We start from the raw sequence: 27402 nt of genomic DNA on the forward strand, positions 1-27402 counted from the left end.
CCGAGTCCGCAGTTTTCAAAAGGGTTTTCTTATGTGTAGGGCAGATCGCGCCTGTTTTAGTAGTAATTTTCCTTGATGCGTGAATCGGGTAATAGGGGGGGGTGTCCTGTGGTTGCACAAAGCTTGGAAAATCGGCAGAATGCTCGAAGAGTCAGGGAGGAAATGAAAAGAACCCAGTTGATCCATTTTGTCTTCAACGCCTATCTCATCCCATTTTGAAACAATAAAACCACTTTACCGTGGGTATTTATGCGAAACTTGTTTCCCTCCCAAGTTTTTGGTTCGTCCGCTGCTCTTCTCCCCCGCCTCTCTTTCTTACTCATACGATAGGGACAGGGTACAGTGAGCATGCGCCGAGTCGCCTCGGAACCAAGCGCACCTCACTCACGGTCCCAGTTCTCCAGTTCATTTGCTGAGGCATATTCTTCGTATGGCTGAATAGTGCAGTCCCTTTGTTCTCCCCGTTTTCTCGGTTTCAACGTTCTTGTGTATGGCCCAGATGATTATCGTAGGGGGCCGCATAACAAGACCAACACGCTCAACTCCTTCTCATCCGCGATCGTTGGATTCCTTCAGCTCAAGAGGACCAGGATGACGCTATCACCACGGAGAAACCTGTGCAAATGTTAGCCTCCAATTGTGGGGGTATTAGGCGCACGGTTGGCGTAGACTGACATCTTGCTGATGAAGCGGTCCTTGTTCACGGGACGACCCTTCTTGCCGTTGGCCAGGCGTGGCGTCTCTGTCCACATTTCCTATAGAATACCAACGTCAGCTTCGCTCTTTGTGATTACCGGCGACGAGCAAGAGTAAGAAGTTGTCGCACCTTGACGTTCTCCAGAACCATGTTGCAGTGTCTGTCAAAGGCCTTGACGCGCGCAAGGAGCTTTCGGTTGTTTCTGATGGAGATGAGGACCTGGGTGTGGCTGCGGACCGCCGTCTGGAGGATGGAAAGGGGTCCGGCGCTGAATTCGTGCTCTTCGAGCTGTGCGATTTCGTACTCGGTCAACTCGTTGCGCGACTTGGTGAGAAGCTCCCTGTTGGTTTACGTGTTAGCACAATGGATAAATATCCATACAGGGGATAAGGACGGGTACGAACTGGATCTTGGGATCGGTCGACATGATGGGCGGCAGGCTGGTGGAGATAGGCGTGGAGGATGTTGATGTGGTGTGTATCGCGACAACGTCTTTGAATGCTGGGCCAAGGAACACACAGCAAGGCTGAAAGAGTTTGGCAGTCTCGCGGCTCACCGTGATGGCGCACAGATGCTCTGATTGGCCAATAGCTTCAGTGAGGTCGGCGCTGGAAAAAGTGTCCCCGTCCAGAAATTACAGGCGAAAGCTGCACTGGAAAGCTTGCAGCGATACGCAAGGTTTAGTGGGGGTTTCCTGCCGGGCGCACCTTGGTCAGTGCGCACCTCAAACTGGCAGTTCCTAATTGCCTTACCGGACAGACCCATGGTTATTCTCGGCCTCGAATTTGACGTGGAGAAGAGCTTTGGAAAACCATTCCCGCGACATCACCTACATCGAAGCTTCTTTACCACCCCTCCCTCCCCCTCCCCGTCCGGCCCGTCTACCACACGCCTACTATCCGTCAGTCGATGCATCGCTTGTCCTAGACGAGCGCATTGGCAGTTGGTAGCAGACAAATGTTCTCGAGAGCGATCGCACTTAGAGCCAGGCCGGCAGCGTTAGCTGTTCCTTGCCGGAGCTGCAGCAGAAGCTTCGGTATGCCTCTCAGAGCCAAGATCATCGGCGCGGAGGCCTCATCACGCGCACAAGTGAGTCCTTCTATCTGTCTTACTGACGGTATGGTCGACGACGTTAACTAACAATCCACTCCAACAGATGTCGACGCAAATTCCGAAAGGGTTTGTGCAGAAGGCCAAGGACGACCCTGACGATGTCATGTTCAACAGCAGTTACGGTCTGAGGACCATTGAGCTCAACCGCCCGAAGAAACTCAACTCCCTGGACGGAAGCATGATCCGAAAAATTCTGCCGAGATTGGTCGAGTGGGAAAAGTCGGACCTGGCGAACGTGGTGGTCATGAAGGGATCAGGCGAAAAGGCCTTCTGCGCCGGCGGAGACGTCGCCGCACTCGCAAAGTGGAATAAGTTTGAGGACGGATGGAAGCGGAGCGCAAAATACTTCGAGCTCGAGTACAAGCTGGACCACTACATCGCGACGTATCAGAAGCCCTATGTTGCCTTCATGGACGGTATCACCATGGGTGGCGGTGTCGGTCTGAGCATTCACGCGCCGTTCCGCGTCGCCACTGAGCGCACCATCTTCGCCATGCCCGAGACGACGATTGGTTTCTTCCCCGACGTTGGCGCCTCATTCTTCCTGCCCCGGATGGCCGGCTCCATTGGCACGTACCTCGCCCTGACGAGCGAGAGACTCCAGGGCGCCAATGTCTTCTATTCTGGTGTCGCCACCCACTATCTCCACTCGACCTCTTTGCCCCAGGTAGAGGCCCGTCTTGCCGAGATTCGATTCCGCGACCACGACTCACTGGAGAAGCGCCTCCAAATCGTCAACCAAACTCTCGAGGAGTATGCCACCGGTCTCCCCCACAACGAGCCCATCCTTCTCGGCGGCGACCTGCGCAAGGCTATCGACCGCTGCTTCAGCCAGAGCAACATCGGTGCCATCATCAAGGCCCTTAAGGCTGAGAAGGGTTCGACGAAGCAGTGGGCCGCGAAGACGATCGAGACGCTGCACAAGCGGTCGCCTACGGCCGTCAACGTTGCGCTGAGGCAAATGCGCATCGGCAGCACTTGGTCAATCGCCGAGACTTTCAAGCGCGAGCACAAGATTGCAGAGAAGTTCATGCAGCAGGGCGAGTTCACCGAGGGTGTGACTGCGTTGTTGATTGAGAAGAGAGCCCCGGTGTGGAAGCCTGCTACTCTGGAGGAGATCAAGCCTGAGATGAACGTCACTGAGCCCTTCTTCGAGTCCAGCGGAGAAGACCTTGAGCTGCTGAACGACCGGGACTACAAGGAGTACCCGTACACATACTTTGCTCTGCCGACCGAGGCCGATGTACGAAAGGTCGTGCTTGAGGGCCAGCACACGCCCGAGGAGGTCGTGAAGAAGCTCGCCGCCTCGAAGAACAACCGACAGGGTGTCGAGGCGGTAGTCAAGGAGATTGTGGACCGTAAGGTCGTTGCGAACAAGGAGGGTCGCGCGGTCTGGCCCGAGGAAAACCAATAGATGGTGTTGGGATATGTCACCGGGATAATTCCCAGGTGTGTATGATACTGTAGATGCTTTTGCCATGTATCTGAATAAATTTCACGGATTGTGTTGTGATTCATTATTGACATTTGATAGACGACATGGCTGCGTTTGTTGTGAAAGTGGAGATCGTGAACTGCGTTGATTAAAAGCTTCATCAAATGGTCGTAGTTGAGCCTGATTGGCCCAACAAGTTTAGCATTTAAAATGCTTGAACCTCGGTGGATTGGAACTGGCACAGAAAAGTTGGGGTAGCGATGGCTTCGTGCTGATAGGCGGGTCTGGTATTGTTGCCTGCACGGCTGTGGTGGTTGCTTCGAAATTATCGGAGATAAGATGAACCAACTATTCCGTCATACAAGTAAAGTAAGGCAAGTTTCCAGGCCTTACTTTCCATGACAAACCACTGGCCGTGAAGAGCGATGACTGTGGCGGATGGGCTTCAATAGCTTCGCTGTAATAGGTAAATGGCTACTGGTTGCCGGATGAGAACGTGGAGTCACGGATGCAAACACCATGGTAGCGCTGAGAACCTCTACACTAAGGCGAGATGAGGTGGATGAGTCGGGAGTTGGAGGGGGGAATGAATGAGTGATCGATCTCTCGGTTGTACGGGCAGAACTTCGACCCTGTCACCCTGGTCCGTGAGATTGATTGTACGGACAACCCAGGCGAAAGACGGGAAGAGCAGAGGAAAAGAGAGAGACCTCAGGCTCAGGCTTCAAGAAGTGGGCAAGTATAAAGAGGGCCCCCGGCCCCCCTTCGCCGTCTTCGGGCAGGAGAGCAAAGAGCAGCTTGCATTTCTCCCCTACCATTTCTCATCATCTTTTTGTAAGTTCCGGTGCTTGGTCCGCCCTGGTCCTGAGTCGCCGGTGTCAAGTCCCGGTTGCAAGCACAAAGTCCGACCAAGAAGAGGCAGTAGCAACGGGCTGGTCAGCAGGAGGACGAAGCCCCACCCGCACCCGAGAACCTCAGAAAGCGAGGAAAGAGGGGACCCACTTACGGCATTCACACAGCAACGGGTCTCCAGAGGCTCCAGAGGCTTAGGGGGGGTCACATCCGAAATTCCAGCGGTAAAGGTCTCGGTCGAGCACGGGCCATCACCGGAAGCACTCTGAGACCTTCCTCCGCTCTCCCCGGTGGGCCACTCAAGTCGCGGACGAAAGCGTGCACAGCGTGTTTTTGGCGCGTTCTGGATTCGGTGCAAAAGCTGGGTTCGCGCTAAGAAGCTAAGCGGCCCTTACCCCTGGTCCAACGTCACAGCACCCCCTGCTGGTCTAACCCGCTTTGGGCGGCCTGTATTGTGACTTCCTTCATTGCGTACTCGTTGTATTCTTTTACTACACGCGACAGACTTCACGTCTGTCTTCCCTCATCGTACTGTCCGTCCCAGGTTACGGTTCTCAACTTGCAGGAAAACGCTTGAGCTTTTTCTATTGAGCTGTCCGGCATTGAATTTGAGAAGCGTCTTTACTTTTTCAACTCTGCACCAAAACAGCGAGGCGTGCATTTGTCTCAGAGCTGCTCTCTAGTCGCGCATGGGCTTTAAGTGGTTTGATCCACTTCCCAAAAACGCGACTTACACCAAAGCCGGGCTCAGGACGCGACTTCCTTCACGACCACGGCCATGATACCCGCCCCGCGCTTTACGTGACGCCTGCACTTTACCACTTTAACCACTACAAACACCAATTCGTAACCCACTCTCAACTCTCAATCCCTCCACTTTCTTTTCCTTTTTTCCCACCCTTGGTCACCGCCCAACAACTACTGCCGGCACCACTCGACTCTGTCGGCAATACCTCTCTACCTATTCGTCTTTTCATATTTGCCCGTCATCTCACTTTCGAACTGGACGAACACTCGAGTCGGTGACAGCCTCGCCTACGATGGCGTCGCCAATGCCATCAGCACCTATGGGCAACTGGGGAGGTAACGGCCAAGCGATGCCACCACAGCCTCCTCCTGGCCCAGCAGATATGGATGATGCGGGTGTCCAGATTCGAACCATGGGCCGTGAGTGCTTCCCGTTTTGTTCCTGCTCTGGCGTCCGTCGGATATACTGACTGGGAGATGCAGTCAAGGTCATTTACGCGTTCGCCGACAGCGGCGAGAGCTTCCTGGCGCGACACTCAGAACTACTCACCGTCCAGACAGTACCAATCGACGAGAAGACCACAGTCGGCATGGTAGACTTGAAGTTGTGTGCCCAGGCCGTTGTTAAGTGCAGCCCTGAGCTGCTGAGCGACGCCACCCGCGACTTTGCCGTCTACGCATACGACTATTCAGAACCCGATGAGCCGTTGGTCGGACAGGGCTTCCTAGGATGGATCATGAACAACACAGATGGCAAGAGGATCATTGGTCGCACCACCAGGAATCCTCTCTCGGTCTTTAGCGGTGGCGTCAAGGAGATCTTGGAGATCAAACTGAAGCTGAAGCCAGTAGCCGCCATGACACAACCGAGATACGAAGTCGAGCCTAGACCGGACGCTCGACACTCATATCAGCGCTCTGAAAGCCACATGAGCGTCGAGATACAACCCACGAGACCCAACGATGGTGCACTCACGCCCAATAGCCATGCCGAGTGGGCCAGCTTCATGCAGTCGAATCAGCAGATGGGCAACCAGCAACATCCCCAAAATGTTGCGTCCCCTCACCACCTACCCCAGCACCACAACGAATTCCAACACCAACCACAACCACCACCCCAGCAACGACAACAAATGCAACGAAGCGATTCTTTTGCTTACAATGGGCACCCGCAACAGCAAATGCAAAATTCACAACTTCAACAGACCATACCTCAACCACCTATGCAAAATTCTGAAGGGCCTAACCGGGTGGCCCCTACCCTTGTTGACACAGCAACCGAGACTCAAGTGAACCCACCATCGAGACCATCATCCAGGGCTTCAAACACATCAAAGAAATCAAGATCTACCGGACGACCGCGTGGTCGCCCCCGGAAGCAGCCGAGGGCTGAGACTCAAGGTAACACGTCGGGCTATGAGGATGGAACCGATGGCGACGATGGCCCAGCCAAGAAGAAGAGGGCAACCATGACCCAGGTCATAGGCAACATCAATGCCCCCTTCGGTGGCGGCTCTGGCCCTCTCCGCGTCACAGCAAGCACGGCTGGCTCCTTGCGAACCTTGCGACCGGCCGGGATTTCTCAAGACCCTTCTATGGGCTCTCACATGCAGGATGTGCCTAGAGCCCCGACACCCGTCCCCGACAGAGGTCCGTCAATGCCACAGGGTGGCAAGGCCACGAAGGGTAGCAAGTTGCGTCGGCAGTCAACTTTGAGCCAGGCCGCCACGCCCCCCAGCCAACCCCAGTTTTCCGAACCGCCCTTTGCCATGTCTCCGAGTCAACAAGATGGCCGTTCCCCGGACTCAGAGGCCGTGTCTCCCAACTTTTCCGAGGACAGCCCTGCAGCCATTGGATCTTCACCGCCTGTCCCTCGTACCACCAGCTTTGTGCGGTCAAGTCCGCCGGCGTCCAGCCCGATACTCCCCCCTATGCGAATGCCAATGCCAATGCCACAGCATGATTCTGGCTTTATGAGCGGCGGCGTTGACGACCTTTTCGATGGCGACATTATGAAGCCACTTCCGAAACCCGTTGCTACTGCACCGAAACAATCCAAAGGGCGAAAAACGAATCGCAATGAGACCAAGGAACACATAGATGAATCCGGTATCCCCATCCAAGTCTTTCAGCTGGCGGAGCATGTGCCCAGCGAGATAGATACTGCTCCGAAGATCCGGAAGCAACTCCCTCCCAAAGCACCCACTTCGACGCCGTCGACAGAGCCATCACTGCCACCTCTCCAGCACGCCGTGAGCGAGTCCAACATGACAGTGCCTCCGCAGCCTGCGGGAAAAGAGCCCTCACCACAACAAGAGGAGCCGGTTGTGGTGATAAAGCCTGATGTCGATATGGACAGTCAAAGTGCTCCCAGTTTCGAGGCGCCTCGGTCTGAAGCTAGCCTCGACATGAGACTCGAGCAACTTGTACAAGCTGTGCAGGATAAAGCACCTGACGTAGTCTTGCCAGAGCCTTCGACATTGGCTCCTATCGCGGCCGACGTCTTCGCTCTTCCTTCCGCACCACCTTCGCTTTCTCGGTCTACTTCAGAATTTTCGCAGTCACTTCCAATGGTCCCGGCCAGCGACCCGATCGGCCCTATCGCATTGCCAGCTCTCCCACTTCCAGATATAACATCTTTCTCCGAAGCGCCTTGCCCGCCAAGCGACGCGTTCCAGCCCCCAAGATCACCAACCCAGGCTCAGAAGGCAAACAAGAATTATGTCAAGAAGAAGGCCATCAGAGAAAAGCTATTGCAGGCCATCGAGAGTGGGCAAACCCCTATGTACTGCAACAATTGTGGTGCTATTGAGACTCCCACGTGGCGCAAGATTTGGTCTCAAGAGCATGAGGGTGTCCCCGAATTCACCGAGTTTTCAGATAAGCCTGGCAGAATCACCGCCATCCTGGTCTTGGAGCGAGATGACGAAGATAAAGTCACCAAGTACCAGGTCATCAAGAAAGGCTTGGCACCTCATGAGGACAAGTCAGAATGGAAATGGCATATGCTCTGCAATCCCTGCGGTATTTGGTTGTGTAAATGGAAGGCACATCGGCCATCGGAAAAATGGGAGAAGGACAGATCTCGCCTCAGTCAACAAAGACGGCCTCGGGGTACTGGGCGAGCTCCTAGACCGCCCAGAACGAAGAAGTCAGACTCGGCAAACCCACTCAATCCGACGTCTGAAGCTTACTTCACTACGGACCCCATCGGCCCTGACGATCGAGGCATCTCGCCCATGGATGAAAGCAGATCTCGCGGTATCTCACAGGTCAGCAATGCCAACGAGGCTTCACAGCGATCAGTCTCTCAGTTATCGATGTCTCAACCGCCTGATTGCCAGGGCTCACGGCCAGCGTCGCCCGGGCATGCCTCCAACCCAGGATCTACCCACTCTCGAGGAAGCGGTACCGCCAAGAGCCCAATCACCCTCGACAATACCGACGTGGTGCAAGATATGGGTGGTACCCGACGGCTCCTATTCCCCTCACCTCGAAAGGAAGGCGTTGCTAAGGTCCTGGGTGAGGTTGCTGTTAACATCGTACAAACTGCGCCGGAACTCAACGTCTCGGCGGAAGCTGCACAAAACAAGGACTCCACCGACAAGTCTAGCAAGGACGAAGCGCAGAAGGACACCGGGTCCAATAAGGAGAACCTGGCTATTCCTGATGATGACCTCGAAGATCTGTTTCGAAGCCCCATCGCTCGTCCATCGACACCGCCCCCTCGGGAAAGGCCTGCTAACAGCGGCCCCTTCAAGACTCCCACTCGACCGACACCTAGCCACCGTCCCATCACTAGAAGCGTCACTAGGAGTGTCTCGCGATCGTTGAGGTCGGGCGATATGCTCCGATCCCCGATGGCTATGCGCCGCACGCCTATGCGGACTCCGCGGTCGGCTAAGGGCCAAATCCGGAGGAGCCCTCGCCTCCATCATGAAGAGTTCTCTCAGATGGAGATGGCATTAGAGGAGTACCTTTCAAGCCAACCGGTCGACCACCAGTATGACTCTGATATGCTAGAGGCTATGAACCGAGCATTGGCCGAGTCTATGAATGCTCCTGGTTCCAGTTTTGACATCACCAGTATGATGATGGATTCAGACTGTCAACTCGAATTCGGTGATCTGTTGGATTCGCCATCCAAGCCGACGCCGCGACCGGCTCGGCAAACGAATGATTACGAGGATTGGGAGACGTGGGAGAAGAACATGCGTGAGCGCCAGGCGGCAGATGATGCCGCACGCGACTAGATACCCGGTGGGAGGATAGAATGGTCGTGATGTTTACTACGAGATATCGCAGTGGAAGTTTTCACGAAAGCGCGGGACATGGGTCCACGCAATACGCGCAGCGTCGCCACGAGTCGTACGATATTTATTGGTTTTGAGGGAGTTGCATTATAACAGCGCGCCTGCGGGCATGAAATATATGGGGAAAGGCGTTTCAGGGCATCACAAAGAGGATGCCTGGTGGACTTAGAGTTCCAAACACTGGCCTTGGTGCCATGGTGATGAGTCACATGTTGCCTCTGCTACTGCATTGATTCAATAGTTCAGGATGAGGCAATTGGCCTTATTCCAGCAATACATTTGTTAATGACCTATATACCTCTCATTCGTGACAACCCCATGTTATTTCTTACCTCATAGTGACTTGTATCGTTCCGTCATTACATATGCCATGTACAGCTTCAATCTACTTTTCATAACTAAATGAAGGATGAATAACACCTGTCGTTGGCAGATGGACACTTTCGTCAGTACCGGCGAAGTGCGAGGCGCAGATTACCAACATTAACTTCAGTCAGTGCAGTTTTTCTTCTAAGCTAAGGTGGGGGGCTTGTATGTTGAGCCTATGTAGATACTAGTAGTGTTATCCAACGACGTACGGTAATGCTGTATGCATGCCCGAAATCTCTGGGGCTAATGTGCCAAGTCGAGGTGATGGCTGCCTACTTTGTCCCTTGGCGGTATCTCGAGATTGAAAGTCTCTAGTGTAGCCTACCTCGCCTGTCAGAAACAGCTACAAAAAGGGCAAACGCAGAGGTGTGTCTCAAAAGTGCCAGTTGAAGCGCTCCTGTCGAGAGTCGTCAGAAAACAGCCAGAGAAAGGCAGGTACAAAGATATATCTCGAGACATCAGTATAAGCGATCCAACTGATAGTCGCGTAGAGTTGGGAATGGTGTTGAGGTTGAAATTTGCGTATTAGGCGCTGAGTGATGACAAGCAAGAGCTATCAAAGAAGTTTTATTTCTGTTTTCATTTGTCCCCGTTTTACACACACACACTCTCTTACCACAGCCCGTCACTCTCATCATTCGGAGGTGATCTCTTACCCATTTCGAGGAAGAAATAAATGCCCAATGTAGCCTTGAAACTTGACATGTAAATCAACAAGAAGCAAAAATAAGTCGTCGCAATCAAAAGGAGCATGTAAAACCACAGTCTGGACCTGTTACAGCCGACTAGGATCATACCTGAGATATTCAAGCCTAATGCAAGTTTCAACTACTGGCACCACCCCAAACCCGAGCACACCTAGTTGTTGAAAAAATCCGACCGCGCGATGTGCTCTTTGGGCCTGAGGGAAACAATATCTTTCTCGTAGTCTGAGTTAAAAGACGCATTCCCTCTCTTTAGACGCTACTCTCTACATCCATGGTAATAAGCAATTCCTTTGCTACCTTTAGAAATGATAAATACTAGGTGTACCTCTTTGATCAGGGGAAGTAGTATATTCCTTCATAGTTGATAATTTTTGTTTAACTATTTTTCTTGTGATTATTATCAGGAGCATCTTCGCTCTTATCAGCCACTACTCATCATGCTCATGTTTATAAACAATCTCTTTACTTTCATGGGCTGCTACTCCCTACGCACGTATTCATGGATAATTACCTCGCTCGTGTGAACCACTGCTCCTCACGCTCGTATTCGTGGTCGACTAATTCAACGCCTCCGTGAAGATATGAACGCCCGGCATGATAACCAGAGACAAGGTCTTCTCCTGCCCAGGTCTGGTGTTGGGAAGCAGCTCCCCAAGCGCCGAAGGAGCGGAGAATCTACGATGCGGCCCTCGCTAATGCGTTCCGAATCCCGGCACTTCAATGCTGAGGCTGGTTCTCCCAGTCTCCCTACAAAGCCCAATATTGAGACATAGTTCCCTAAGCCCCAAAGAAATTGGACAGAGTCACGTCTACCCTGGTGCCTTAGTCTACTGGATGATAACGACTGGCTCATGTTTGCTGGTGTAACGTCAATCATCTTCGAAACATACACCAATTCAGGAGAAGCACACCATCTTCAGCCCAACCTTTCGTCTGATTATGCAGGTACCGAAAGGTTAGGGACACAGAGCGAGGATGATGGCGAGGACGCCGAGGATCCGGAGTTGACAGTAGGTGATCTATAACAACCGCGCAGCCCTGGGACTGCACCCGTCTACAGTCAGGTGATAGGACATAAAGTACACGTATTCTACACATTTTAACAACACCGCACTTGCTTCCCCGATTTTGGCTTCCAGCTTCTTCCGCTGCGTTACATCCCGGCTCGGCGGTGCTTCGGCCGCCCGGGTAACCGTCCCCGTCCTCTCCGCTCCTACAAACGCGCACAACGTTGACTCCTCTACTTCCTCCTGACCAAGCCCTTGGCGTTGGAGTATCCCTTGATGCGCTTGGTGTACTTCCACAGGTGCTTGTACTTGGCGGTCTGGCGCTTGGCTTCCCAACCGCGGGCCTTCTTGGGCTCCTTGAGCGAGAAGACGCGCTTCGGGCGGAACTCAATGTCGGCGCCCGGCACACCGGCGCGCTCCATCACACCAGCCGTGTTCTCATCCCAGATGGTGCGGAAGATGTTGAAGCCGACAGGCTTGAGGTTGAACTTGTCGCGGTAGGACTTGAGGGAGAAGCCGTCGCGGGCCTGGTAGAGCTTCTTGAGCTGGGCGGTGTCGAGCTTCTGGTCGCCCTGCTCAAGGATGAAGATGGAGAGGCGGTGGTAGGGGGAGCCCTTTTGCGCGAAAGCGGGCAGGTAGGGGACGGCGAGCTGGGCCTCGTCGCGGATCTTAGAGAGCGGGATGGACGTGGCTGTCGGCGAGACGGGGATGTTGGCGGCGAGGTAGTGGCAGCGCTTGGTGAAGCCGTCGGTCTCGACGGAGGGTATATCCGAGTCCATGATGACGATGGAGACGAGACGCTCGCCTGCCGTGAAGGGGGTGATGCGCAGACGCGGGGGCACCTCGGAGATGTTGCTGGGGAGGATCTTGCCAGGGGGGACCTTGGAGCGGCGGAAGAAGAGCTGGACGTCGTAGGTCGGCTTGATCTTGGGGAGAATATCGGGGATGATGTTGAGCTGTTGGATACGCTGCTCAATCATCTTGGCCTCGTAGGATTGCCACTTGCGCTCGGCAAGGAAGCGGTAGATGGGTTTGCTCATGTCACCTGTTCCAGAAGGCATATTAGCACTCAATGCGCGTCTCAAGCACAAAAATGTACGTCATGTATCCATACCGAGCCCATCCTCGAACCGCCTCTTGACAGCGGGATCGTTGATATCCGCCAAAATCTTCAATCTCTCGACCTGCTTCCGCAGACTGGACAGCCTCATCTGACGCATCCTCTCTCCTCCCCTGACCTGATCACCACTCAAGCCCTCCAACAGCTTTATCGCTTCCGTCTCCTTCACAATAGCACGCAGCTTCTCCTCGCGGTCGGCGGCGAGGATCTTGCGCGCCTCCTGAAATGCCTGGTAGGGCAGCTGCTCAAAGGGGATGTTTGAACTCGTGCGGATGGCATAACGGCGACGTCTCGAACCGACGGGCGGTGTGCCTGCCTTCCACAGATCCTTCTCGGCCCATGGCGCGACGGCCGTGTTGGGGTCCAGCTCGACGGGGTCGACGGTCTCGGGGCGCTCGCGCGACACCTTGTACACTTCGGCGGCAGGGGCGGGCGTCGTCGAAAGACTTCTCCGTATCGGCAGGGGCGTGGCGACTCTGTCCAGGCATCGGTGAAGCGGCCGGATGGCCTGCCTACACGACGATGACATTTTGGGCTGTGAAAAGAGAGGGGGCGTGGTGGGTTCGGCGGGTGGTCGTATGATTCCCGACCAGAGCTTCTGAAGGAGGTTTTTCACCAGAGCTTCACGAGTCTGCTTTGCGGGTACCCATAATTATTTTTCCAATTGAACGGCGGAATATCCCGCCCCGGACAGGGGACTGGAGCTCCCATTGACAAGCCACACAGCGTGCACGCTGCAGGTACGTACCAGCAATTGACGCTGTCTGATTGGTAGCTTCCTTCGACAGGACGGGCCAAATTTTCGTGTTTCCTGTGCAAAGGGTTGCAGCTCCCGATATTCTAACGCATCGAAGGAGCAGCCCATCGAACATCGCGAACTCCCCTTGCGACGACCGTGTACACAATGGCCAGAAAAGGAGTCAGGAGCCTCGGAGAGGCTATGAGGGGGCTTTCCCTCTCATCGACGTGCAGGAACGCGAGCCCTGCTACCTCCTTCATCGGCTCATCCAGCTTTACGAGATCAATGGCCACCGAGGCGCCATTCCCCGGCATCACAACCTCCGTCTACAGCACACCTAAGCAGGCGGAGTGGACACCAAGTACGTTCTACGGAAACATACTCCATTCTTCAAAAGATGCAAGCCCTAACACCTCTTCTTAGCCACATCCGTCCCCGTCACAGTTCACGCCTTCCCGACGCTCGAACCCCAATCCCTCGAGTCCTACTCGACGAAGCACCTCTACCTCCCCCTCCGCCGCGACCTCCTCCATCTCGCTGTCGTCTACGAGGGTGATTCCACCCGCCAGGGTACGGCCAGCACCAAGACCAGATGGGAGGTTCGCGGCTCGCACAGAAAGCTACACCCGCAAAAGGGAACCGGCCGCGCCCGCGCCGGCACGAAGCAGTCGCCCATCCGTCGCGGCGGAGGTGTCTCCCACGGCCCCAAGCCGCGCGACTTCAGCACCTCACTCAACCGCAAGGTCTACGACGTCGCCTGGCGCACCGCCCTCAGCTACCGCTACCGCCGCGGCCAGCTCATCGTCTGCGAGGACGGCATGGAGCTGCCCCTGCCCCAAGACTTCCTCGCCCTGACCGACGGAGGCTTCGTGGGACCCAAGATTGCGGAGGAGTACCGCCGCAAGTGGATGATGCAGGTCCTTGAGGCCAACCAGTGGGGCAAGGCTCACGGCCGGACGTTGTTCATCACCAACGGAGACAGGCCGAGGCTGGAGGAGACGATGGAGACCGTGGGAGACCAGGGCAGGTGCCTCGGTGTTCACGATGTGGATGTCAAGGATCTGTTGGAGGAGGGACGCGTGGTTGTTGAGCGCGCGGCGCTCAACGAGATGATCGAGTCGCACCAGAGTGACTTGATCAGCAAGATCTTCATTGGTGGTGCTTTGAAGCGTGGCCCGGCCATCGGTGGTTCGATCATTTCATGAAGCATCGAATGTGCTTTGAAAAGGGGGAAAGGGGAAGAAGAGGAAGAGAAATCTGTCGATATATGTAACACCAATCAACGAGGAGATCTTCAGGTTAGAAGGCGCCTCTCCGGCTTGTAGCAATAGAAGGCACAAACTGCCGTTCACTCTGTAACCTATTTTAAGGGAAAGATGCATTTGCGGATCTGTGTGGTAAAACAGAGTCATCGAATGAACACAAGTATTATTTCAGACATTACATATTGTTTCCAATAGCGAACAAACTTCTGCGATAGAAAAAGACTCTGGTCTATTGATCCAAAAAGGGCCAAATCTCTAGACTCTGGAGGCTGATAGGAACTTGCTGCTATGCTCAGTTGCAATGAATCGAATTGATGCTACCTTAGGTAACGAGGGGCTACCTGAGCACCTTATGCTGTCACATACTTGGTTTAGTTGCATAAATGTATCAACACCAAAGTTGCGACTTGTATGTTAACCTTTTCCCCTCCAGAAAAGGCAATATGGTCTAAGATCCTCCGTAGAATGCACAAATTGAACAACTCGTGTGTGTTTGCGTATGCTGAAACCAAAAATGGCAATTGCAGAACATGGCTTTTTTTTTTCTCTCTGGCGACTATGGGGCTGTGGACGTCCGACTTGCCTCTATTCGGAAACCTGACACGCCATACTGCGTCGTTAGAACCTGGCAGGAACCCCGGGTATTGTTGTGTCGCCCCCGACTTGAGTCGAACGGAACCCCACACACGCATATACACGCTCAGTCAGCCGAAGAAAAGACGAGACTGAACAGAGATACTCAACGCGGGTAAGAAAACGACATGAAATCAAACCTCGTGATTTCACTCTTCCGTCTAGGATCGCAGTCCAGTTCGCATCTCAAAGTGCCTACTTTGAAGCAAGGTACTTTTGACGCAAGGTACTTTTGAAGAGCAAAAGTATTAGGGTCAGTGAGCTAGACCACCGGGAACGCTCCGGGTATTTCCCAGCCCCATACATCTCCCATCGGGTAAAGTGGAGCGAGTTGCAATCAACCCGGCCCGAAAAAATCGAATACGAAAAGGGCGTTTGCAGGTTTCCCGCGCCGCCGCCGCGCTGCACCACGGCGGAGCGAGACGTACCTATCGGGGCCTATGCGCCCCAGCCCTACGTCATTGCAAGCAGGGGCATTCTCGTCCTTGGCCTCACCCACTCTCCCGCCCCATCAGTCAGTCGTCAGCGAACATCCACCACCACTCACCCGCCTTACCTCAATTTAGAGTTTCCGCTGTCCAAGGCAAACTACCTTGCCAGAAGCCTGCGGGCACCACCCCTGCTCTACGTCGTGTTATACATCATACAGCAGATTAAGGTACGGATAACTATTTTGCCTCATGTTTTGACGACCTCCAGTATTGTATCCGTCTTCAAGATGCCAAATTCGAGGGGTGTAGAGGAAGTCTGGATGTGATCAGATATAAGACACAGCTTTCAAGACGAGACAAGCAAGATACTGCGTAAATATGCAGCACTTCCAAGCTGAACAAGTTCCAAGAGACCAACATGCCGAAACATCCTCCTCTTCCTCCTCCTCGAAGAACGGAGCCCTGCAAGGCTGGACCAGATCCCTGCTCTCCCGCCTTGATGCCTGCAGCAAGGAGTGGAAGCAACGACAGAAGCACCGTCGTACAATACGATAGAGTATTCTAACCCGTGCTTGCTGGGTTCCTTGAAAACATTCATGGATACTCCCTCTTGTCTACCTGTACTCGGCGGCGGTCGCCGAAACTCGCCGCACGCGACCTGACAGGACGCATGTTCCTCTATATCCATGAATTACAGCGAGAAAACAGCGGGTCGTTGAAAGAAGCGTTTTGAACGTTTTCTCCTGTGTAATGCTAATTAGTGCAATACCTACCCGCCGTGGCGGGCCGTCCAAGGGATGGTTGGGCTGGGTTTTGGGGCCGCCGCCGGGTACACCTGACTGTCGTCCTAGCTCCCCGTACCCATCATCCCGTATTTGGGCATTTGGGGGCTACCAGTGACGTAGATATGTGGTAGTTCAAACTTCAGCCCAACGAGAAGGAGAGAGGTCCTTGTATGACCATTGTATAGGTACCTTAGACTGAAGATAGTTATTCTACTTGACTTATTCACCACTCTTGTTCCCTCCCTTCATCAACTTCTACTCACCTATCATGCCATGCCATGAGCGACATCCCCTCCCTCCCGGAAGCAAGTGAAATCCCCCGGGAAGACGACAGGACAAGGTCCCCCTTCGACCTCCCCCACTTCGCTTCTCAAGGCCACAGCTGTGATGTTGTATTGTTGTCGTTGCGAATGGGGAACCCAGGGAATCGAATCCAAGGGGGCCCGTACTGACGTAGTGCAGCACAAGCTAAGGTACAGTCTGTAGCTACCCAAATCTGACGTAGGATCCCGGGGCAAGCTCCTCCTCCTTCTCCTTCTCCTCCATGCCAATTTCTTCTAGTTCAAAAACCGACTTGCCCTCACAGCATATCGACTTGGTTTTATTCTGGTACTCTTTCCTCCCCTTCTCGCTCCTTTCTTTCCATGGCGGTGTGCCCGTACTTTGGTACTGTTGCTGAAGCTATCTGCCAGCTTGAACACACTTCCAAGTAACACCAGGTACACCTCCCAGCTTCTCAGGCAAGCTTCTCAATTCTCCTCCGACGGCGCCAAGATCTACGGGAGAAGGGCTTTTGATACATGCTACCACTTGGTATCAGCGCGTCAGTCTCGATGGCAAGATTCTTCGGGGGCATCGATCTTCTCCACCCGCCTACCCACCCTATTGTTCCCGTCTCACACCCCGCCCCTTCGATACATCGACTGCTCTCGACTTCACAAATTCCTCAATGGCTTCGAACCCGATCTTCAGTACAACTGTAACCTATTTCCCTCTATCCTCGAACCTTTGCCTCCATACAATCCCTCGTGGAACCGACCAGCTCCAACCGACCAGCTCCCAAACGATTCGCCCCGTCCTCAACCCTGAACTCGACCCTCATAACACCACACGCAACAACAGCCGACAAGGACACTCATATTGACCGATATTCCATCGACAAGGATACCACATCATGGTCTCGGCAAGAACTTACTCAAGCTCATTAGAACCGATGACCCCTAATACCGACCCCCCCGCCCCGGAAGCGAGGTCGAAAGCTCAACTCACCCCACCCCAGCACTAGTACGGGCAACATCGAGAACTCATCGAATACAACACCCAACATCCCCTGCTGCCATCGAATAATTGCGTAGCAACGACCGCTGGACCCCTTTTATTCTGCTCGACTCGGGGAGAATGAAAGTGATGAAGTGTTTAGTGGACACCGACTCCATCGCCAAACTTGCCTTTCATCGACATCCACGCAGACGATCCGATAGAATATGTCGGAGAGAAAAAGGGAATGGAAGAAGAAACATGAAGGAAAGCCCGCATTTTCAAGGTCTCGAACGTCCAAGATACGGCAAACGACATTCTCGTCACCGACGATGACAGCGACCCAGCTCGCCTGTTTGGACCCGCCATGATAACACCCTGCGAGCAAGCTTCTCACAGATCAGCTACTGATGGGCGGCTGGCTCTGCCGTAGGGCTCGAACCAATGTTCCGGCCGTTTGGATATGGTCTCCGTGTACCTACCCAAGTCGTACTACCACTTGAGAGAACGGTACCCCGAGGGGTTCCAGGTGTCAGCATCTTGCCCCATTCAGCATCCGGTCTGAACAGGGCCTTACACCCCGCGTAAGATCAGAGCATCTGCCTAGTGGCTTTGTGCCGAATTTTCTTTGTTCATATCGTTATCTTGTGTCTATCCGAATCCCCTATCGCTAGTTCGGCTTGTTGAATTCTTCACCTCAAAAGATGTACAGCCCAACTTTCCCCCAGGGTATCAGGTCGTTTTCCCAGCGCTGGTCCGGTAGCTGGCGGCTCAACTCTTCCGTATGGTTCCTTGTTGTCATTATAATCCCAAGTCATTGACCATAGCATTGCTATGTCCCCGAATCAATCCGAACTCCTATTCTGGAAACCCCACTCAAGATAGCGAGAGCTTCTTACTTATGCTGTGCCCAGAAAGGCTCAGCTTCTCAGGTCTCAGCGCCTTGCTATTCATTCCACATCGTCGCCAGCCACAGCGCCCTAGGCGTGGTCGAAAGCACTGTCGGGCATGTGGTCGTAATTGATATCAGCATCACTTCCAGATCTCGATGACAGGCTCGTCATAGCACGCTCTGAGCGGGCAGGCGATATGAGAGATATTTGACCTGGCATTAATCAATATCTCCAATGCTGTGTCGTGGAATGAGGGGTTTTCTTACTGTCAATTGACGGTCTATATCCTCCCCCAGTGCCGAATGGCCTGTTGCCAGCCATGCGGCTGGCATCAAGACTTTGCTTTTTTACACGCTCTGCGCTCACCTGAACGAATCGCCGGGCTTCGTTGTCGAGCCATAGGTTGATGTTCGGATCGTTGCAATTGGCGTGCGACATGAGCTCGTTCTTCATTCTCGTAACTTCATCAACCAGTCCATTGTATTCCATCTGCAGCTGTGCATGCTGGTTCTCCAGTCCCTGCTTGGTTTCCTGAAGGTCTGAGACCCACTCCTTCTTCTTTTGGCGACATTTGCTCGCAGCGACGCGGTTTCGTTCGAGGAACTTGTCTCTTTTAGGGTCTTGGTTATTCTGCTCCGGAGCTTTGCCTTTCCTTCCCTTCTTCCTGGGTGGGCTGGCATCATAAGGGTCCGCTGCTCGACTCGATTTTGACGGTCGAGGCTGCGTCGAGATGTTGGCGTCGGCCCGCGCACCCGATTGAAATGATGAAGCCGGAGGTATATTTAGTATTGTCGGCCTATCTTCGACGTCTTCTTGCTTCGTGTTGTACTGTGTTTGGCCATGATGGCTGTAGAATGAGGGCATGCCAGTCACCAGTGGATCCCAGGCACCCGGGACAGCCATATATACGGAAGGATGGTGTGCCATGTTCTCCGATGTGTCGCTATCTTCCGGTCGAACTAAATCGAGCGAATCTAGATGTAGTGTTCGTGGTTGATCGCTGGGGAAGTCATTGTTAGTCGGTGTTGCAATATCAACCGCATCATTGAAGAAGCTCGGAGGGGTATTCATCGTCCAGGGTAAGGATCTCGCCAGGTCTGGCGAAAGTGTCGAGCTCAAATTCTGCTGAAAATGGGTGTTCTGGTCGTGGGGAAGCGTTATCTGATCCAGAGTAGGACGATAAACGTTGTATCGTGTGCTGCTGACCTACCCAATGCGTAAAGACTACCAACTGGTTTGCGTGTGGCACTGGCTTTGGGCTTGCTTGCTGGGTCGAGAGACAGTACCCAGGGTACCGATAACGACGCCGGGCAGTACGAGAGGGAAAAAATAGGCAAAAGCGAAGACCGCGGGCAAGAAGGTGGAAAAGCGAGAAAACACACGATGAAGAGTTTGGCCAAAAATCGGACTGATCTCGACGCCTGCGTGTACTTGGCGATGGACAAGACCCGAAATTGGTTGCGCGGCGCGGTGTCAACGAGGACGTGTGGTGGCTTCGGATACGAGAAGGTGCTGCTTTGTTCAAGAAGCGAAGCTGATCCTCGTCGAGATCGAAAACGCAGGAGGGCACGCTACAATGCCTGATGGTTAGTGTCTGCGTTTGACAACATCAAAGAAGGAGTACGCAGAATTAAGAAGAGGTAGTATGGGGGAACGATGGATTAGGATTGCGACAGGTCAATGATGAAGATGGAAGTGGGTGACTCGGTGGAGCTGGGAGACAGGCATCATCAAGAGTAACTGAGAATACCTTGATATTGTGTAGAAACGGAGGGGTCGCTTGTAAACGGGGCACCGTGGGTATTCGCACTCTCCCACACGCAGAAAGGCAATACCACACACTGGCCTGAAAAGTGTTCTGGGATGGAGTGACAGGGCGAGGAGAAGTATGTTACATGGAAGGGCAAGGTAGGCGCAAACGGTAAGGACGGGAGGGGCTGGTGAAAGGGAGGTTGCGATATATCGCTGAGGACGGGAGTCTGAAGGTACTGCGGGGTTCTCAATGAAGGTTTGAAATCTGCGTACCACAGATGATTGGGGCAGCTGATCGTGCGTCAGTGAGAAAAGTCACTGTCGACGATCTGGAGAGCTGCCGAGTCGGACAATATGAGAGCAATACGGTCGAAGCAGGCCGGCGACCGGGCGTTTCGTGACGGGAAACGGTAGGCAGAGATCAGCGGAATGCCGTTCCAACGCGCCGAAAGACTGCTAACGACCCGGAGCGTACGGAAGCTCTGGTGGTTCGAGGAAGAAGCGGAAAATGATGCACCCGGCTAGACAGAATATCGATCAGTCGTAAAGCTGAGCTTCGAGTATTACTTTGTCGATGTTGGCGAAGAAGGCCAATGTCATGACAGTCAGCCTATTGTCGTTGTGCCGGTTGCAGCGTGGTGAGAGCGCGGCAACGTCTTGCCATCAGCCAGACAAGGATGCTCAGGTGGTGGTGGTGTGGGCACTGGGCTGGTAATGCTTGCAGTTTGATGGGGCCGTCGCAGTCGCGGTCACACAAGGAAGATGTCGGCGGGAGGGCAGGGATGGGTCGGAGGTTGCCAAGCAAAAGACGACGGAAGCAGAGCCGGGCGAGATCTCCCAGGTTGTTGGAGAGAAGAGAGGGATGGTGATGCTCGGAGCCGTGTTGAGGATCGAGGCCAAACTGGCTGAGGCGGATAGCAGCGGAGTAGGCTCCGGCAACCGATCAGAATGACGCTCAAAGCTAGCAAGCTGTGACAGAGAGGAGCAGCGGTGGAGTCCAGATGGAGCGGAATTGACAATGGATGTGGGATCAAAGAGGCTCGATGTGGGCAGGTAGGAGCTTTTCTCAGGAATAGACAGTGTGCAGGTTGAGAAGAGGGGGGGATGAGAGACGGGGATGGGAAGTCGTCGTCGGTAGAAGGCGATGAACGGAAATGGGGGTGGGAATTTCAATGGCATAAGGTACGGAGTACCGCATACCACACATGAGATGGGCAGTCGGGAAGGACGGGAGCTTCGACAATTGCATTGCCTCGAACACCACGTTTCTACTTTCCTCAACAGCATTTCCCCTAACAATTGCCTTTAGCTCAGGCTCCAATTACCTCACGCTACCTTGCTTCCAGTTAGCTTGAAGAGGGAAAGGCAGGTAGGTAGGTAGAACATCCAGAACTGAGAAAAGCAGTTAGGCGAGATGGTGCATCTACCTCAGCTTAGCTAGACTGAAGTGTTGCTCCCTCGGCAGAAGCAATCACATTGGATCAGGTCAAACCAAACAGCTAACACACAGGCACCTTATCTGTCAGACACGGGCAGACACCCAGTCGATGGTATGTACACATGCAGCGCCAATATCAGCGCCGGTTCCAGACTCCCAGCACCACCATTGCGACCATTTGAATTTGTAGCTGGGCGTCTTCACTCGTTCACCTCCCTTGCTTTGGGTACGTACGATGCACCATACACTACATGAATTCACCTCAGCTTACCTTGGCTGCGCGACACAAAATGGCGGGGTAGGTAAGGCACCTAGACAGTATAGCTTCTACGCTAAGCACCTTTTGCCTCTCAGACAATGCCATAGCTGTGTACCTAGGTAGTGTAGCAGAGCTGGATGTTAATAATTATCGCAGATAATTACTGCTGGACGAGCTAAGGCAACCAGACCTCCCGAGTCCCGTCTAAGCTTCATCCAACACTTCGTCTTCAGACACAGACACACACACCCACCCGATCCGACCCCTCTGCTGTGCAAGGCCAGGTACCTAGGTCGGCACCCATTGGATGCCAGAGACTGACGAGAAGGCAGGCACGCCGCACATTCATCAAAGTCACTAGGTACCTACCCTGCCGTCCCTTCCCCCTCCCACCTCCCACCTCACCTTGTCCTTCCTGGGTTCGCCATGGGGCCGTTGCCTTGGGGGCTAATTGTTGGCAGAAGTTGGAAAGCTGCGACCAAGTCCCTGTTCTTTCGGATGAAAAACTCCGGAAAATAATAAAGATAATGGTAGGCACCTACGCTTCAATACCGTCGCCGGTTGCCGTTTGTCATTGCATTACAGTACTCAAGATCCATATCCTTCCTTACGCTTCTTTCTTCTTCCCTTCCTGTACGACACACCGGCGACCGAAATGGGCCCACGGCGCCGAACTGCCTTCATAATCCCTTGAGCCATTGCTTGCCAGGGGAAAACACGGACGACCGGGGATGAGGGGACACATCGAACGGTGTGTCAGTGCCTAAGTTCGAGCTAGTTGCAGTTAGCAACCTCAGAAGAGGCACATTCAGCGACGCATTCCAGACGAGATTTTGCCCAACTTTCACCATAACGATACTCCCAAGAAGCCATGGAATCTAACCCAAGTGCCCGCCAGGGACCATAGCCTGTGAGGGTGAGGGCACAGACCAGAGAGCGACTTGGAACAGCGAGGAGTGGGTGTGAAAGTCTGGGAACAGCAGCAGGACTGCAGGACCAGCGACCACCACCACGACCATCAAGACAGATGGGATGTGACATTGATGCTGTCCGGGAACCAATGGAAAGTGCTCTCAGTGGAAGGTCCGGGCGCCGGGTTGAGCTTTCCTTCCACCATCCATGCCACCTAATCGTCGCGGCCCCGCCGTTGCCAGCTTCCTGCCTGCCCAGGGCCCTGCTTGCTTCAATCCTACCTGGCACTTGCACTTTCTGTCGAGTGCGGCTTGCGGCGTGCGGCGTGCCATGGCCCATGGCTGGTAGGTGCAGGGGAAAGCTCGGGAACGCTTGGTACATTGAGTGGAGAAAGTGAGGGGCAGCCCACCTCATCCAGAGTGTTCACTGTTCAGTAACTTCAGCGTCGCCCAAAACGGTCACGCCAAACCACCGTGAACAGAAAACAGCTCTGAATTTCGCCCACCTTGGACACCGCACTGCATCAGTGCATGCTCCTTCATACCTTACCACTCACGCCGTAGGGATACCTACTGTGGACGACGGAAACCCGACTGCTCTTCTCGTCCACCCACATCAACCTGCATCTTGACAACGAGGATAATGAGGGAGCCAGCTTAGCATTCGCGGTGCTTTCCCCCCCTGGAAACTATCAAACACCTATGTTTTTGCCTCTGCTACCGTCTTTGATCTTGTCTTGATTCCGTCTCGACTTGTCCCGTCGTGGTCTCTCATCTTGGGTAACCTTCATTTCTCCATGGAGCGACCGGCATACCCGGCAGGGCCCCATCTGCACACATTACACACTACGTGAGCGTGGTGAGTAAGAGATGCGTCGAGACCAAGAAGTCACGTCCAAGTTGAAAAGATTGCCCCAAGCTCACGATGTCTTTCAGATCTACACGTATATCAATCTATGTTTTGGGCTGTCAGCGCCAGATATCACGATGCCAGATCGCCGATTCTACGCCAGCGATTCATGTCGCAATGGATCCCAGTGCGCACCCTGACAACCTAGCCCGGGTAGCCGTGCTGCGATCCACGACAGCACTGTCACGGCCCGAGAAAAAACGGCAACTCCAAGCCTGATGTCACTCGCTATTCCCGCCATGTCCGCCTATCTCCTGCTGCTGGCGGAGACTACTCCCGTTGAGGCTTTGACTAGAAATATCCGTACAATATCTTTGGAATACCCCAGCATCCGCCTAAAACGGAAAGGAGAGCGGCCAAGGAACCCCCCAAAACCGCCTTCTTACAGACCAACGAACTTTGAACAAACCATTGAGGTCATTGGGATGTTGCGCGCGTGAAGAAACCAGCGGCTCGCGTCCCCGAACGGATACACTATACGGTAGGTCAAACCTTACCGAATGCCCTGTTTTCAACCGAGATGTCTGCCCAACCCCAGTCAGGGGCCTTGGCCTCACTGGCCACTCCCTGCATCTATGTCTTGCCGCCAAAGGACCCTGAATTCGTCTTGTTGTCATTGCCACCCGCCCAACTCAACCTTTTTATTATCAGCCGCTGTCTGCCAGACGCATGGTCCAAGGAACGACAGGTGATGTTGCCAACGCAGCTCATCCCGATGCCACATTGTCTTGACAAATGCATTATGTGCTAATATTGCGTCACAGAATGGTAAACAACACGGCAAGTTTGCTACTCTGTCCACCCACCGCCAATGCCAGAGTGGAGTGATTACGGCGTCCCCATCGCCGACTCATGTCCCGTCTTGCTTCGGTCCTGGACGAGTCGTCGCGTTTCGATTGATTGCCTGCCGCTGTCAGAATTCCAAGTTTTTCCCAGTCTGCCATGCACCGCCGAGACCGGTAGCCCCCAAAATGGAAAGAGATTGACGTCTCAACCCACGATGAACCTCGACAGGTGTTAGGGGCTTAGAAATAACATGCTGAGCAACAGAAAGCCGTTGTTATTTTGCGTAAAAAAATGGTTTGATTGGATGGTTGCACCAGAGGACCCTTCATGCGTCCAGAAAGTCAATATAAACGAGCAATGTCGTCAGAGGGCGACATTGAAACATGCCGAGCAACGATGGACCAGGCGTAAAACGAGGTCGATATCATCAAAGCCAACGTTCTAAAGTCGACTTCCTTCGAAGAACGATGTAATGTAAGACCAAGCCGTCAAATAATGTCGTCTTGCACTAGATGTAAGGTGAGTTGCGGGGAGGCACAGTAGGAAACACCAGGTAGATTTGTCCACTGTCAGCCATCAACACGGTGCGCTTTTCCATCACGAGATGCTCAATGATCGGCCGGAGCCCTGCAAACTCTTTCAGGGAAAAGAAACAAGCAATGGGACTCAAATGACATCATAGGGATGCAAGGAAACCATCCTGAGAAAAGTCTTGCGTGGTAGGATGAGATCCACAGGGCACCACTTTGGTGACTCGCTCACCATACTTCGGTCTGGTGGGTGGACTCGACACAGTCTTTCAAACCAACAGTGAAATGTCCGATTGGACATGAACACCACGAGAATTCCAGGCGGTCAAAAGTCAATTGTCCCGGGGCCACGTCATGGTTCGCCAAGGGAATCATTCTTTCATCTCCCCTGTGATGGGTAGATAATGATGAAGACGGTTGCGAGGATAGGATACCGTTAATATAACGTTTTTGACGATCTCTAAGAACGGTTCAGGGACCAGCGCAGATCTCCATGGGCCGGATCGGGTAAGGTGTGTCATCACAGACCACCTGACAGGTCACCTGACACCGCGACAAGTGCTGGGCGAGGGTGTCTTGTCGCGGCGCGTCTGCCCCTCAGTCAAGGCCAAATTCCATCCCAAGGATCTCGACCAACCGTTCCGCATAAGACGAACTGCATCCGATCAGTGTGTTCACTGCCTTTCTGTCACAACCATACACTTTGGATCTGTAGCACCCATCGCAGATCCTTGCAAAACCAGCAGCCTATTGAACCAAGAACACCAACAATTAAGCCATGGCCGAAGCGACCTCGACCCCGCGCATCACGGCGCAGTACCTCGACAACTACGTCGGTCGTAACGTCATGCTCATTGGCAAGGTCTTGCAGCTGCGTGGTGATTCTGCCGTTCTTGACGCGGACGGAAACGTCACTGCAATTCTCAATCGCGTAGGTCTTTTCCCCAAGATCTCTATCAAGGCAACATGGCTTTGCTTCGACCGACTTTAATACATCGATAAGTGGACGCTAACCCTTGACAGGATGTCCACCTCACCAATGGTAACGGTGCTCAGATCATCGGCAAGGTCAACCCGGATCTGTCCATCAAAGTCCTTACCTCCCGCGATCTGGGACCCGGTGTTGGTGAGTACCACTAGTTTCCATCTGTCTAGAAATCATGTGTCTCGTTTAAACGGCATTCTGTGACGGGGACTTAAGACGTCGTTTGAACCTGGCAACTTGTACCCTTGGCACATCATGGGGCTGTTCTGCTCAAAGATCCATCCCCATCTCATGCTCAACAACGCGCTTCATGCTCTCAACGTCTCTCGCAAATACCCTTACAGCACCTTTCATCATGAACACCCCCACCAAGCACACCGCTGACAAACCTCTCCAGACTACCAGCTCGCTGCGGCCGTAGTAGAGGCAACGCATCACTACAAGCCCCTCTTCGTCTTTGACAATTGACGGCACCAGCCGTACGGGCGTGTGTACGGGCGCAACCAGGTCACCATCCCCTCACCCAGTCCACCCGAGCGCAATACGCCCCGAGCTCCCGTGACCCGGCCGGTGACGACCACCACAACCACGGCGAACTCCATCCAGCTGCGCCGACAGCAACAGCACCATCACCAGCATGATTATGAGAGACGGCTGCTGCAGCAGCAAACACCACCTCCCACTCAACGTCGACCACCCCGATATATCCCGCCCACGCCAACCCCACCTTCCCCAAGCCTGACGCGGTACCGATCAATTACCCCTACCCCTTTAACTTACCCCCCATCACCCCAGACCCAGGAGCGTCATGCCTCCACCATTCAGGCATCTCAACAACCCCGCAAACATGATCAAGACTACCGACAATCTTTAACCGTGAACCACGACAAGAGGACAAGTATCCCCTACCGCCCTTCTCGCACAGCAATTCGACCTCCGACACCGCCATCACCAGACGTACCCACGCGGCCAAGCTTCGCCTCGTCTACGCCCGAACTTACCTCCACCTCAAACCATCCACAGATCCAGACTTCCTCCGAGATCTCCAGTAGGATCATCAAAGCCAAAGAGGGACGAGAGGTGGAAGAAGGCAAGCATTGCCGGCAGGGGTCCAAACTAGGGGAGCCGCAAGTGGAGGTCAAGGAAGTTATCGACGACGACTCGGAGCTCTTGGGCGCTATCTTGGATGGTATCGGACGTATGGCGGTCGGCACCGTCGCTATGCGCATGGATGATGCAGGGCGGTGGAGGATTCGCCGTGACCCGGGGGAGGAGAGTGATTAGTATCCCATTATGCTACTCTTGGGCTTTGCGGGCAATGCGCAGTCAGAAATGGGTCTGACAGATAGCCCTCTTTGCAGAACATAAATTCTACGACTTCATGATAACACCTCTATCATAACTTCGTGTCGGCTCGTCAGTGTAGGACATGCAAAACCATATCGATACACAGACAACCCCAATGTCT

General features: G+C 53.7%; 7 protein-coding genes across 7 annotated transcripts; 4 read left to right on the forward strand and 3 right to left on the reverse strand.

Annotated features, from left to right (window-relative positions):
• Positions 1-572: 572 nt before the first annotated feature.
• On the reverse strand, positions 573-1124 carry HER10_EVM0000727 (LSM domain-containing protein; the record flags this gene model as incomplete). Its single annotated transcript, XM_035470496.1, has 4 exons — positions 573-615; positions 676-755; positions 827-1037; positions 1102-1124. 4 exons carry the CDS (start codon positions 1122-1124, stop codon positions 573-575), a joined length of 357 nt encoding a protein of 118 aa, XP_035332074.1.
• Positions 1125-1563: 439 nt separating this feature from the next.
• Positions 1564-3315, forward strand: HER10_EVM0009168 (enoyl-CoA hydratase/isomerase). Its single transcript, XM_035478667.1, has 2 exons — positions 1564-1786; positions 1854-3315. The coding sequence occupies exons 1-2, from the start codon at positions 1655-1657 to the stop codon at positions 3222-3224; spliced, it is 1503 nt and encodes a 500-aa protein (XP_035333083.1). The 5' UTR covers positions 1564-1654; the 3' UTR covers positions 3225-3315.
• A 727-nt stretch (positions 3316-4042) lies between these two features.
• Positions 4043-9281, forward strand: HER10_EVM0009220 (GATA transcription factor). The gene is made up of 2 exons (XM_035478713.1): positions 4043-5264; positions 5328-9281. Exons 1-2 carry the CDS (start codon positions 5138-5140, stop codon positions 9095-9097), a joined length of 3897 nt encoding a protein of 1298 aa, XP_035333089.1. The 5' UTR covers positions 4043-5137; the 3' UTR covers positions 9098-9281.
• Positions 9282-11251: 1970 nt separating this feature from the next.
• Positions 11252-12981, reverse strand: HER10_EVM0006051 (phosphatidylethanolamine-binding protein). The gene is made up of 2 exons (XM_035475648.1): positions 12355-12981; positions 11252-12285 (listed from the first exon to the last, which is right to left on the reverse strand). The coding sequence occupies exons 1-2, from the start codon at positions 12887-12889 to the stop codon at positions 11474-11476; spliced, it is 1347 nt and encodes a 448-aa protein (XP_035332719.1). The 5' UTR covers positions 12890-12981; the 3' UTR covers positions 11252-11473.
• A 194-nt stretch (positions 12982-13175) lies between these two features.
• Positions 13176-14433, forward strand: HER10_EVM0002360 (ribosomal protein L4/L1 family protein). The gene is made up of 2 exons (XM_035472075.1): positions 13176-13460; positions 13523-14433. Exons 1-2 carry the CDS (start codon positions 13265-13267, stop codon positions 14302-14304), a joined length of 978 nt encoding a protein of 325 aa, XP_035332270.1. The 5' UTR covers positions 13176-13264; the 3' UTR covers positions 14305-14433.
• Positions 14434-16437: 2004 nt separating this feature from the next.
• Positions 16438-21331, reverse strand: HER10_EVM0001030 (bZIP transcription factor). The gene is made up of 2 exons (XM_035470792.1): positions 18630-21331; positions 16438-18575 (listed from the first exon to the last, which is right to left on the reverse strand). The coding sequence occupies exons 1-2, from the start codon at positions 19432-19434 to the stop codon at positions 18451-18453; spliced, it is 930 nt and encodes a 309-aa protein (XP_035332108.1). The 5' UTR covers positions 19435-21331; the 3' UTR covers positions 16438-18450.
• A 3994-nt stretch (positions 21332-25325) lies between these two features.
• HER10_EVM0013053 (replication factor A protein 3) lies at positions 25326-27285 on the forward strand. The gene is made up of 3 exons (XM_035482424.1): positions 25326-25880; positions 25973-26075; positions 26332-27285. Exons 1-3 carry the CDS (start codon positions 25728-25730, stop codon positions 26400-26402), a joined length of 327 nt encoding a protein of 108 aa, XP_035333579.1. The 5' UTR covers positions 25326-25727; the 3' UTR covers positions 26403-27285.
• The last annotated feature ends 117 nt before the right edge of the window (positions 27286-27402 follow it).

Source organism: Colletotrichum scovillei (assembly GCF_011075155.1).
Source record: "Colletotrichum scovillei strain TJNH1 chromosome Unknown Contig00006, whole genome shotgun sequence".
Lineage (NCBI taxonomy): Eukaryota > Fungi > Ascomycota > Sordariomycetes > Glomerellales > Glomerellaceae > Colletotrichum > Colletotrichum scovillei.